The sequence below is a fragment of the Aulonocara stuartgranti genome, assembly GCF_965226115.1.
Source record: "Aulonocara stuartgranti genome assembly, chromosome: 6".
NCBI lineage: Eukaryota > Metazoa > Chordata > Actinopteri > Cichliformes > Cichlidae > Aulonocara > Aulonocara stuartgranti.
Window position 1 is genome coordinate 40010649 of NC_138944.1, and position 11610 is coordinate 40022258.

The 11610-nt window shown below is 39.2% G+C and overlaps 1 protein-coding gene across 2 annotated transcripts; it reads right to left on the reverse strand.

Moving 5' to 3' along the window:
- Positions 1-21: 21 nt before the first annotated feature.
- On the reverse strand, positions 22-11288 carry LOC309708224 (myelin-oligodendrocyte glycoprotein-like). 2 transcript variants are annotated; one of them, XM_082536040.1, is made up of 5 exons: positions 10167-10394; positions 7821-8159; positions 7616-7687; positions 7432-7524; positions 22-3903 (listed from the first exon to the last, which is right to left on the reverse strand). In XM_082536040.1, exons 1-5 carry the CDS (start codon positions 10216-10218, stop codon positions 3872-3874), a joined length of 588 nt encoding a protein of 195 aa, XP_082392166.1. In that variant the 5' UTR covers positions 10219-10394; the 3' UTR covers positions 22-3871. The 2 variants fall into 2 exon arrangements, 1 of the variants encoding a protein (XP_082392166.1); XR_014277212.1 differs by lacking the exon at positions 10167-10394 and adding an exon at positions 11204-11288 and having other exon boundaries at positions 22-7524.
- Between the last annotated feature and the right edge of the window lie 322 nt (positions 11289-11610).

Here is an 11610-nt window from a genome sequence, read left to right on the forward strand (position 1 = left end):
CACAACGGAGCAAACATTCAACACAATTAATTGTAGATACTTTATTTATATAGCACTCTTAACAGAATAAGAACCACAAAGTGCTTCACAATAATATAAAACATACATAAAACAGCACAATCGAACAAACTGCACAATTCTAGTTAAAAGCCAATCTAAATGAAAGAGTCTTAAGCTGCTGTTTAAAAGAATGAATGCAATCAAGGCAATGTAAAGATGGAGGCAAAGCACTCCACAACCTGGGGGCCACCGCTCTAAAACATCTCCTCTGGTCTTAAAACGACCAACAGCTTTTGATTAGAGGATCTCAGGCTGCGAGAGGGAGCGTGCGGCTGTAAAAGATCAGAGATGTGGGCAGGAGCCTCGTGATTCAGAGCTTGTGAAAGCTTAATGAGTGTCAGTATAAGTGTATAAGTATACTCTTTGAGACGATCATAACCTCATGCTTGGAGTAATAGGGTTTGGCCAGAGCACGTCTGGAACTGGTGCAGAATGTTGCGGCACGGTTTTTAACTGGTAAAAGAACATTTAAGCATATTACTCCGGTTCTGGCCTCCTTACACTGGCTTCCAATTAAATTTAGGATCAATTTTAAAATCCTTTTACTGGTTTTTAAATCCTTAAATGGTCTGGTACCTGAATATATATGCTGCCCCTCATTCACTCCGGTCAGCTGAGCAGGTGTTGCTCAGAGTCCCTAAATGATGGATGAAAGTTGGAGGAGACGGAGCGTTCTATATTGTGGCCCCAAAGCTTTGGAACGATCTTCCTCTTCACATCAGGAACTCTACATCAGTGCTGGTTTTTAAATCCAGATTAAAAACTCATTTTTATTTACTCGCCTTTGGTCGGCCATGTGTTGTTTTTAAAGTGCTATATAAATAAATTATGGTAAGATAAAATCGTTTAATGTGCAAACACGTGACAGGGGTTTCAAATGCAACTGCAAAATTAGCCACTTGGGGATTGTTTGCTAGCTAGAATGACAAAATTAGTGAAAGGTAAGTTTTGCTTAACCTTGTAAGCCCATCATAGAACAAGTCTTTACATTTTTCGATGCTATAGTGTCAGTTTTTGGAGGATTTCAAGTTGCTAAACATACAATACATACATTACAATCACTGTATCGCAAATTTTAATAATCTGTATGCATTAAGTCCATAGTAACGACTTAAATTGCTAAAAAGGTGCAAAAAACTACAAATAAATTAAAAATTATATTTTTTTAACACATTTTTCTAATAAAAGAGATTTCAGAGGTGAAAACTGTTGCAAAATAGTTCCGAACCACAGGAAATTTATTTTGTATCCTCAGAATTTCATTTCTAACAAACACTAATTTTTATAAACTGCTGCAAAAACAAAAATCGATCTTGTGCACAATCTGCAACAGCATGTGCCTCAAAAATAAACTATTTCCAACTGTGTCACAGAGACTATACAGAAAGTCAAAGATGAACTTTCTGAAAAAAAAACAAAACAAAACAAAAAACTACATTTCCCACAAAATGAGGTGATAGTTCCTGCTGACAACATGATAAAGTTTATTCAAACGCAGGAAGTGCTGTGAACAGCTGATCAGATCAGCAAAATTTGTCTGGATAATAATACATTTTTTGTTGTTTCTTGCACTTTTTGCAAAGCCATTAGTGGAAGGAAACTGCAACCTGGGACAAGTTAAATACTGATATGGAAGTACAACTCCTCTGTTTTAATATGCAAAAAATTATTGCTCTAGCTTATTTGGTTGCACTTCCACCAGGATTTTAAAATAGTTAATGGGATCGTGAACACTTTCATGGGCTTAGAAGGCTTTTAAATCCCTGCTACAAATTGCTATTAAGTAGGGCTGCCACAAATGATTATTCTGATAGTCGACTAGTCACCGATTATCTTTGCGATTAGTCGACTAATCAGATCATGGATCCAGCTTATTGCACCAGCTAATGCTATAACTATCATTAGCTTACAGCTTTAAGTGTTTAAGCTTTGTGCTAACTAACAATAAAGACAAGATGATAGTTTATTAAATGTTAATGAAGTTTGCAGATTGTTTTGGTGAAGTTTAATAAACTCCTTGCTATCTAAGATATAACAGGACACCGGAGTAAATTCTCACACTTCTGATAATCAGCTGTCTGCTTGACGTTTATTCAGCTGTGTAAAAACTATAACTTTAATCTCAGCCAAACCGATTTACTCAGGAACAAATAAAATACTAAAAAAAAGCCAAACAATAACATTTTTAAGTGACTCATATATCATGTTTAACCTGAGTAGCGAAAGACTGCGGTGGGTTTGAAAACGATTTGCCGGGAGTCCGGTGTTCTCACGGCTCTACTGAGCCTTGAACCCCGGCTAGCTATCGAGCTGGTCGGAGTGCTTTTGAAAATATGTGGTGTCTTGATAAACTGAGCAGATATTTGAGGTTTGCACAGCTACATTCTCACCTGAAAATATGTTAAACGTTTATTTTGTGACCCAGAAAGAATAATAAGAGTAACATTAAAACTAACTAGCTGCCGCCATTGTTGGAAACTGAGCAGGGCCGCGCTATGAATTCTGGGATAGGTTGGGCCACGACCCATCCCGACCCATCCTTCAAATCTGGGGAAATGAAGGACGCATTTCTGGGCCGCATTTGTCGGAGTGTTCGAGTTTGGACAGTCTTCGTCGTGTGGCTGTAACGTAATCGGCCTACAAATGCGGGCACAGGAGGATGCAGTTCCTGAATTTGGAAACAGCTTCTTCTTCGGGGTTTAATGGCAGCTGGCATCCTTGTACATGCAGTGCTGCCATCTTCTGTTTCAGTCCGTTATTACACTTTTAAATCCTGCAACTTATTCCTGCGTATTTTGGAATCTTACAAAGCTTCAAACGACGTGTCGACTATTAAATCAGCCGTCGATGATTTTGATAGTCGACGTAATCGTGACTAGTCGACTGATCGTGGCAGCCCTACTATTAAGTAATTTGATTTTCCAAATAATTCATAAAACAATCTTACTTTTTTCTACGTTTCCAGGAAATATTTAGCTGCACCTGAGCAACTGACAGAAGGATCAGATGAATGGCCCAAATGGTGGATATTCAAAAAAGCTTCTTTTCTCTGGCCGTGATGATGAGATTATCCTTTCAGTCCGTCAGTTCCTCTTGCTGATGGTTTCTTGAGCTGTTCCTCTTCATCTCCTTTCTTTGCTCTGTTACCTTGGGTTTCCAGCTCAGAGTCGTTCTCTTCAGTCTTCCAAATCCCTGTGAGAACAAGAAAACCAGTTAGAAACTGAAATAATGCTGTACTATCCAAAAGGCACTAAACCGAGGGCTGAATTAAAAAGCAAGGTTTCGTCTTATCCAGGTAAAAAATAGCTTCACCATTTCAGTCGGCAGCAAATAATTTCATTGTTCTACAAGCATTAACATGTGGTTCTAAAACATGTGGTTCTAAAACATGTGGTTCTAAAACATCCAAACTGTACGTGCAGAAAACTTGACCTCTGACTTCAAGGTCAAGTCAAGGTCACTGGGAGAAACTCCAGGCCTCGAGAGCCGGTGTCCTGCAGGTTTTAGATGCATCCTTGATCCAACACAGCTCATTCAAATGGCTAAATTGCCTCCTCAACATGTCTTCAAGTTCTCTGGAGGCCTGGGAATCAACTAATCATTTGATTCAGGTGTTGACCCAGGGTGATATCTTAAATCTGCAGGACACTGGCCCTTGAGGCCTGCAGTTCCCCACCCCTAGTTTACAGGATCCTACAATGTGAATGCTAATGTTCGGTGGTTGCTGGAATACTGTTCTAAGCTGTGGTGTGCTGGGGGAGCAGCACAGCAAAGAAGGACACATCCAGGCTGGAAGAACTGATCAGGAAGGCTAGCTCTGTGGTCGGCATGAAACTGGACACTCTGGTGACAGTGGCAGAGAAAAGGACATTAAAGAAACTGCTGGACATTATGGACAATGCTGGGCATCCTCTGCACACGGCCATAAACAACCAGAGGAGCCTGTTCAGTGACAGGTTGCTTCTCCCAAAGACCAACAGACTTAAAAAACTCCTTGTTCCACACGCCATCAAACTGTTTAACTCCTCTCTGGAGGGGAGAGGGAGGGGAAACAGGAGGACAAAGGAGGAGGGAACAGCTGTAGTGCCTCTTCACTGTGCAATACTTAATATCCAACGGAGCAATAGACTCACAATACTTGAAATGTGCAAATCCCTTGTATTCTTATTCCTATTTATTCTATTTATCCCTTGTGTATACTCTGTATTTATATATATGGTATATTTCTGCTCACATTCTGTAACTTCTGTCGGTGCTGTGCTATTGGAAACCGAATTTCCCGGAGGAACCAACCCGAGGGATTAATAAAGTTTTATCTAATCTAATCGATTGGAGAAGTTAGTGTTCATCCTTCACCTTTACTGTGCTAATGTTTATATTATACTAACCATAGCTGTGTAGCTGGCACCACCAAGCACATCATTACATACCAGCTAGCTCAACTTCAGTAACCCTACAAACGTCACACTGCTGTTTAGCTTTTTATCTTTATTTGTGTGGGAAGTGACAGCAGAGGTGCACGTTTGAATTTTTCAGAAATCTCTCAGTCAGAACGTGGTATATTATATTTAACCAAAAAACAAACAAACAGTTTATCTGAAGATGGTCAGGTATAGGGACAGGCCTGAAAAATGAGTGAAAAAGCAGCCAATGATCAGACAAAAAAGTAAAGAACTGGTGCTCAAGACCACAAAAAAAATAAATAAAAAAAAAGATAATAAAATTAACTAAACACATAAGTAAGAAGGCAAGAAAGTCTGTCTCATTGGAACTAACGTACAAATAAATATGAGTGATTCAAGACTTTGTAGAGTCACTTTAAACGGAAGCTGCAACATAACCAGCCGAACCATCTGGAAAGTTAACCAGACGCACCCACCTGGAGACCAACAACACTTCACATGGGTGGATTTTCAGAAAGCCCGGCTGATGGCCAAAGTGCCATTTATGTGTTGAACTGAATGTGCAATTTAGAAAACACTAGCTCCCATCTGTTTTATATCCATGTCGTCTAATGTTTAACAGTATATGCTTATTATGGATAGCAATAGTGTTTGATTAAAGGTACAGTGCGAAATTTGGAACTTCAAAGAGATTAAAAAAATCTAATTAATTTTAAACAAAATGAAAGTAAACTATGAGCACTCAGAAAATGAGCACAATTTAGCATACTATAATTTTATAAGAGATGGAAATTAGAAATGGTATCAGTGAGGGGGTACAACCTTAATATGAATGATATTTATCTCATCATGCGCAGAACTCACAAAGAAGCCATCGTACACGCAAGAGCGTCTGGTTTGAATGTGCTGCTACAGTTTCACAGCGCAGAGAGCTTCCTGCGCTCGGAGAGAAATCCTGCTTATGCTTTTAAACTTACTTTTGCTGTCTGGAGGCAGACAAAGGTAGACGGGGTTCTAATGTGATTGGTCACTTTGATCGACACTTGAGGTTACTGCGTTAAACTGAGTTACACTGTGACAGGGACAGAAAAGCTGTTTTAAACTGCATTTGTTTAGAAGTTGAAAAATAAAGGCTGCTGAATTAATCATCAGCAGTTACTGTTTGTTGTACATCAGTGGAAACACTGACAACTGTCACTGGATTATTTAATGTTAATTTAATTCTAAGGTTAGTTCTGAAGCCTCTGCACTGCTGCCCCATTAATCTGTTGTACAGTATTACACAGCTTTTAAAAATCACAATGAGAAGCACATCATTGCTATTAAAAAAAACAACAACAACAGGAAAAAGTCGAGTAAACGAATTTTATAAAATGTGTTTATGTTGCTGCCAGTGAGTGTACTTCACTCAGTGAAACAGCTGTACACATCTGGCTCCAGAGCTCCACACACCGTGACCACAGACAGTCTGTGGGGTGGACAGCAGAGCAGGATGTGACACACTGTCTTTGGTAAGTAGCTCATTGGGCTGAACTAGTGTCTGATGAACAGTTCAGGTTGTTGCCATCATGCTGTATGAATCTAAAAGGTCATATAACTATAACACACTATGCTTGCAGCTGCTGCATGCCAGGTGTTATCTGCTGTTTACAGCTGTGGAAGAAGTACCCATCCTAAATCCTATACTTATATGAAAAAGTAATACTACAGTACATGTGTAGTCTGTAAAAATACATTTTTACTGAAGTACAAATATTCTGCATTAAAATATACTTCAAACTCCATATAAGTGTTCAGTCATTAAAGTGTACACCACTGATGGGACTAATTCACTGAAGCTAAAAATCACACCACAATTAATTAGTTGATGTATATTTTATATGAATCTAATTCTGCGACATATGATTAGAGAAGTATTTGAATTTTTATAGTTATATTTTTTGAATAAAGCAAAGAGTTGATCTGTGCTACATATCAGTTGTGAGGATGTGTTGATGTTTTGAAAGCGCAGTTTGCTAGTTTAGCTACAGCAGTTACTTCTGTTGTACTGATTTATGACGGGCTTCACTTTAATGCTGAAACTCATCTTAAAGACTTATTAAAGACTTCAAGGGCACGTTTTGAAACGTGCCGTTACATGTGTTTCCTGCAGACTGAGCAACTTTATGTTGATTGGTTTAAACATCTTTATTTTAGCCAAACTTATAGTTGCCACATTCTGATGCACACTTTCTTTCCTGGTCCTCGTTATAAGTTTTAAGCTATGTAATACTGTACAAGAGAACTTACTTTTGAATCCTCTGCTTTCTTCAGCATTAAAGTAATACAGTGACAGTTTTGCCACTGCTATGTTTTCAAAATGTTAACAAGTACGGTTTAAAACAGCGTTTCTGTCGCTGCCACAGCGTACCTCAGTTTAACACAGTAACCTGAAGTGTGCATCAAAGTGACCAATCACATTAGCACTGTGTGCTACATTGGTCTCCGCCTCCAGACGGTAAAAGTACATTTATTCGTTTGAGCAGGATTTGCCTCTGAGTGCAGGGAGCTACTGGCTGAGTGTGAAACTATAGCAGTGTGTGCAATGCAGACTGTCTGCACGGTTTGTTGAATTTACATGCGTGGAATTTAAATGCGCTTGTGCATTTGTTATGACGTAAATATCATTCCACACCTTTACATCACTTTTTGTGACTTGTCGTTCAGTAGCTGTTTGTTAGGGGTGCATTTATTAGCGGAAACAAACGAGTGCTGGTTGTTTAAAATAGCTTTGCACCATAACGGAGCTCAGCCTGTACAGCCTGTGCTGAAAAACAAATAATGAATCCTCCTGTGGTCCTCGTTTGATCAATGGACTTCAGCTGAGAAACCAGATCTATGAATCAACTTGACTGAGCGTACCAATTCAAAAGCCTGAATGCAAAAGTCGGTGATGGCTAAATTAAAAATGTAATGCTGTTTAACTCACTGTTCTTGAAGAGCATCAGGAAAACAGGAGCTATGAGAAGAGCAAAGATGGGAATGAGGACATAATAATGATGACGGTTCTCTGGTGCAGGATCTAAAGGGAAAAGCAAAGTGTTTGTAAGGTATACGTCTTGATTTTCTGTTTTTTTTCAAACAAACCGATGACCTCATTGTGCCAGTCTTACCTGTATCTGGCATTTCCTCTGTTGCTGTTGTGCTGGTGTCATTCTCCTTAGTAAGGTTTTGCTTCTCTGTCACTGTTTCAAATGAGGTAAAAACCATCAAGTTGTTTTAATTCTGTTTCTTACTTACCTAACCATATACAATTCCAACATTTATTAAGTAATGCCAGTAATATCAAATAATGAACAAGCTCATGAACCAACTTACCAACAACATCAAAAAAACAGGCGTATTTTGAATTTGGGATAAACCATTTGTACTTTCCGCTATCAGACTGCTGGACTGATCGGATCCGTACAGTCATCAATCCTCTCCTCATGTCCTCATTGATGAACTTCACCCGGTTTCTGTATTGTTCCGGCTGTGAATCAAGATCTTCCTTTCCATTTCGACAGGTGTAGATGACACTTGTATTTCCATCGACTCGTTTCAGAACCAGAGAGGGGCACTTCAAGTTGGTTCTCGGGGGGATTCCACACGGAAAAGTGAGATCATCACCGTTTGATACTTCGATTTTCTGAGTAGAGCTCGAAGTTTGAAGTTTTCCTGGAGAAACAAACAGTTTTAACATGAACAAAGACTGCACATACATTGTCTCCACTTTCAAGTTCATGCAGGTACATATGGTTAAAGCGGGGGTCACCAAGCTAAACAAGAAATATACAGCTATCTGTTAATCTGTTTACCCAGACAGTGCAAGTTGTACATACCAAGCATTTCATTTAAACACACTATTGGATTCGTTCAGGAAGTCATGCAAACTATAAGAATAGGGACTGTAAAAATGTAACTTTTCCCTTTTAAAAAAAGGGGGGAAAAAGAGATTCTGGCATTTTCAGTAAGCTAACCGAAGTCAGGGCTGCACATTGTGACAGCTTTCACCATTAGTTCATTTGATTATTGCATTATTGCAGGGGTGTCAAACTCAAATACACAGTGGGCCAAAATTCAAAACTGGAACAAAGTCGCGGGCTAATGTTAATAATTATTATTTAAAAAAAAAAAAAAAAAAATCTTCCTCCAGATATAAGAATGAATCTTTTCTTATGGACTCAAACAAGTTTGGCTGAAAAACTGAATATGGAACAAGCAAAGCTTAATACTAAACAATATATATATTAGCTGTATAATACCAGTAGGCCAGCTCTGATAGGAATTTGGTATGGCTTCGCGGGCCAAATGTAATAGACTATTTTTTTTGTGGCTTTTTTTCAGGGTTTGTTAACATGCTGTGTAGGTGTGTACTTGACTAGCTGATAACGACATAACGGGGGAAACATCTGGTTTGACTATTCTTCACCTGTAGTTTGAATGCTGAACATTTGCCTGTTTAAATCATGAGACCAGTCACTACACAGAGATGTGCTTCTGAATGTGGACGATGCGTCTTCTGCAGTGATGCAGTTCTGCTTGTGTTGAGTGATGTAAACAACTGATCGATCTAAACTCTTTAAACGTCAAAGTTGATCATTAGATTTTTTATGACACAACAGTGGTGAGTGTTCCCACCTTCTGCTCTTTGTAACTTAACGCCATCTTTAAGTTTTCGAGTTCTGGACATGATTTTGGAGGATATATCTTCGCAGTAGTGATTGACCGCAAAGTAAAGCTACCGAAAATGTACAACCCCACATCCCATCTCAAACCAGGAAGTCAGCATTTTCTCGTGCAGAGGGTCTATTAGGCTGCGGGCTAAATTGGCGCGTGGGCCCGAGTTTGACACCTGTGTGTTATTTGATTATACAAGTTGTCAAAAGCAATATTTTGAATCACAGCCCAAGACCTCAAATAGCTTTTTTGTTGACAGAGTTTACAAACTTCCTAACAGTTTTCTATCATTGTACACAGCACGTTCCTCATAATCTTTTTCTTTTCTAAACGAGGATCTTTTCAGAGACTTTTGTTTGTTTTGTGCCAGACTCTTTATATCACGATTATTTCACACACTTGTGAGTAAACCATACAAATGACAAACCTGCGGCAGTTCACTCATGAAATGTGAGGAATGCAAAACAATCAAGAACTTGCTTACTTGGGTATTTATTGCACTGTGTACCACATCAAATATACAATTAGTATAAAATCTTCCAAGTTAAGAAGCTAGACATAAAGATTTCACCAAATTTGGAAAGAAGAGTTTCTAAATCCTAAACTGCTAATACAAGCAACCTAGGTAGCCACAACACAATAACAACAATCGTTTAGCGTTTGCTAAACAATTGCTTAGCGCCTTAAAATTGACATTTGTGGCGTTATGCTGGGTTTACTACACTGTATATACACATCAGGTCTCAGTTCAAAAGAAAAACTAAGTTCAAAACTGTAAAAGCAGTTAGCTAAACAGAGCACAGGTACCTGTTGCTCTGTTAGCCTTAGCTTTCAACGAGTCGAGTGAGGTGGGAGAGTTTGAATAGCACACAGATCAATTAAAACGCAGTAACCTCTTTTAAAGGGTTCGTGAAACCCAAAGTAGTGTTGCCACATTGGGCTCAAAGCAGAAAAATAACCGTGTCCGTGTAGCTTCCAAAGTGGCGTACTCTTAAATGCACTTACCGGTGTGAAGCAACGCGAAAGTTAAAGCCAAAAAGAGCGTTTTTTCGAACATAGTTAAATTTGTTCAACCAGGATACGAAAACTTTACTTCAATACGGGCTCAGTTGGAGTGATATCCAGAACCTTCTCACGAGAACAGATTAGGTTATTTCACGTCTTCCAATATTCCCGCTAAACATTTACATCTAATGGAGGCGGGTTAGTTGAGAGGACCAATGGGCGGCAATGGTTGACAGGGAAGTGTGTGTTTGCTACGCATGCGTAAGAACGCAGTGACGTTTCATGTGTATATCTTCGTTGCGAATATACAGAGTGAGTGCCACTGTGTCTTGAGCACATTCTGGTTTATGATATCAAACACCTTCTAGTAGGAAGTCCTTTCTGCAGTCGCTTTGAAGTGCTAGGACACATGTTTATACTTTTTTGGGTGGCGGTTCGTCCTCTCGGGAAACAATCATCACGTGTCACTGTTGCCGTGAATATTGGTATAATTGTAACGCAATCCGTAAGAATTACTGGTCCAATGTTATTAGAGTAGCCTGTTCCTCTGCGAAAGGCGGTTCCATACAGTCCACATTACAAACGCCATTAGCAGCTACTCTCTTTAATCGTTTGTATGACATGATTCCCACACAGTATACTGTCCATGTTAGTTGCAAGTGAAGTCTCATTAAAGAATTTAAGGTAAAAGTTTAAGGTATTTTATATTTCCTCACACAGCTCTATTATGTGGGATATTTTGATAATAAGAAAAAAATATCTTCAAACCTTCACCTGACTGATTTTGTTTCTTGAAGCCACAGTTTACCCAACAGATGGGATAGCTGCACTACAAGAAACTTGAGCTGTTGTATGACACGCTACAAAATATCTGCACATTCAGGCTTTGGTAGGTCGAGCCCAGCTGCACTGACAGTTAAGATCTAGATATGAATAGAAAGGCACATTAAAGTATCCCAGACACCTCAAGGTTTACTCATAAGATTCAACCCAAATTTGTTTTTAACGAAAACAAATCACTGACAATAAAGACTTACCTGGAATGAAAATGTCAGCTTAAAACAGTCCTCATATTCATCCTCTTAGCTGCCTCTGCACGTCTTACCTTCGCGCCGTTCGCTAAAGTGGGTGGGACTAACAGATCACGTTATACCAGGTTTCCCGCCATTGCGAGGACGCGGGCGTCACATTAGGTCTGAGTTAGAGTGGAAGCAAGTGCAAGCGGAGTATACTCAGATTTTGACAGGCTCTAAGAACACATAAATACTCTGGAGAACAACAGGACTTTAGGACAAAGTCTCATAGACATTGGAGGACCTCAGAAGGTGGCAGTGTAACGTCAAGGACTAACTACAACTATGTTCACAACAAATATTCCACTTTCAAGTCTCAAACAGTTTAATGTTACACGTTCTTCATAAGCCTTAGTAGGTTCGTGGTGGCA

Excerpts from the sequence above, each read along its gene's own strand:
- LOC309708224 (XM_082536040.1), bottom strand. The coding sequence starts at position 10,218 with ATGTTCGAAAAAACGCTCTTTTTGGCTTTAACTTTCGCGTTGCTTCAC. Across the intron at positions 8,160-10,166 it reads TTTCGCGTTGCTTCACACCG|GAAAACTTCAAACTTCGAGC; the intron begins GTAAGTGCATTT and ends TTGTTTCTCCAG. Across the intron at positions 3,904-7,431 it reads CCTGATGCTCTTCAAGAACA|AGTGTCCAGTTTCATGCCGA; the intron begins GTGAGTTAAACA and ends CACTGTCACCAG.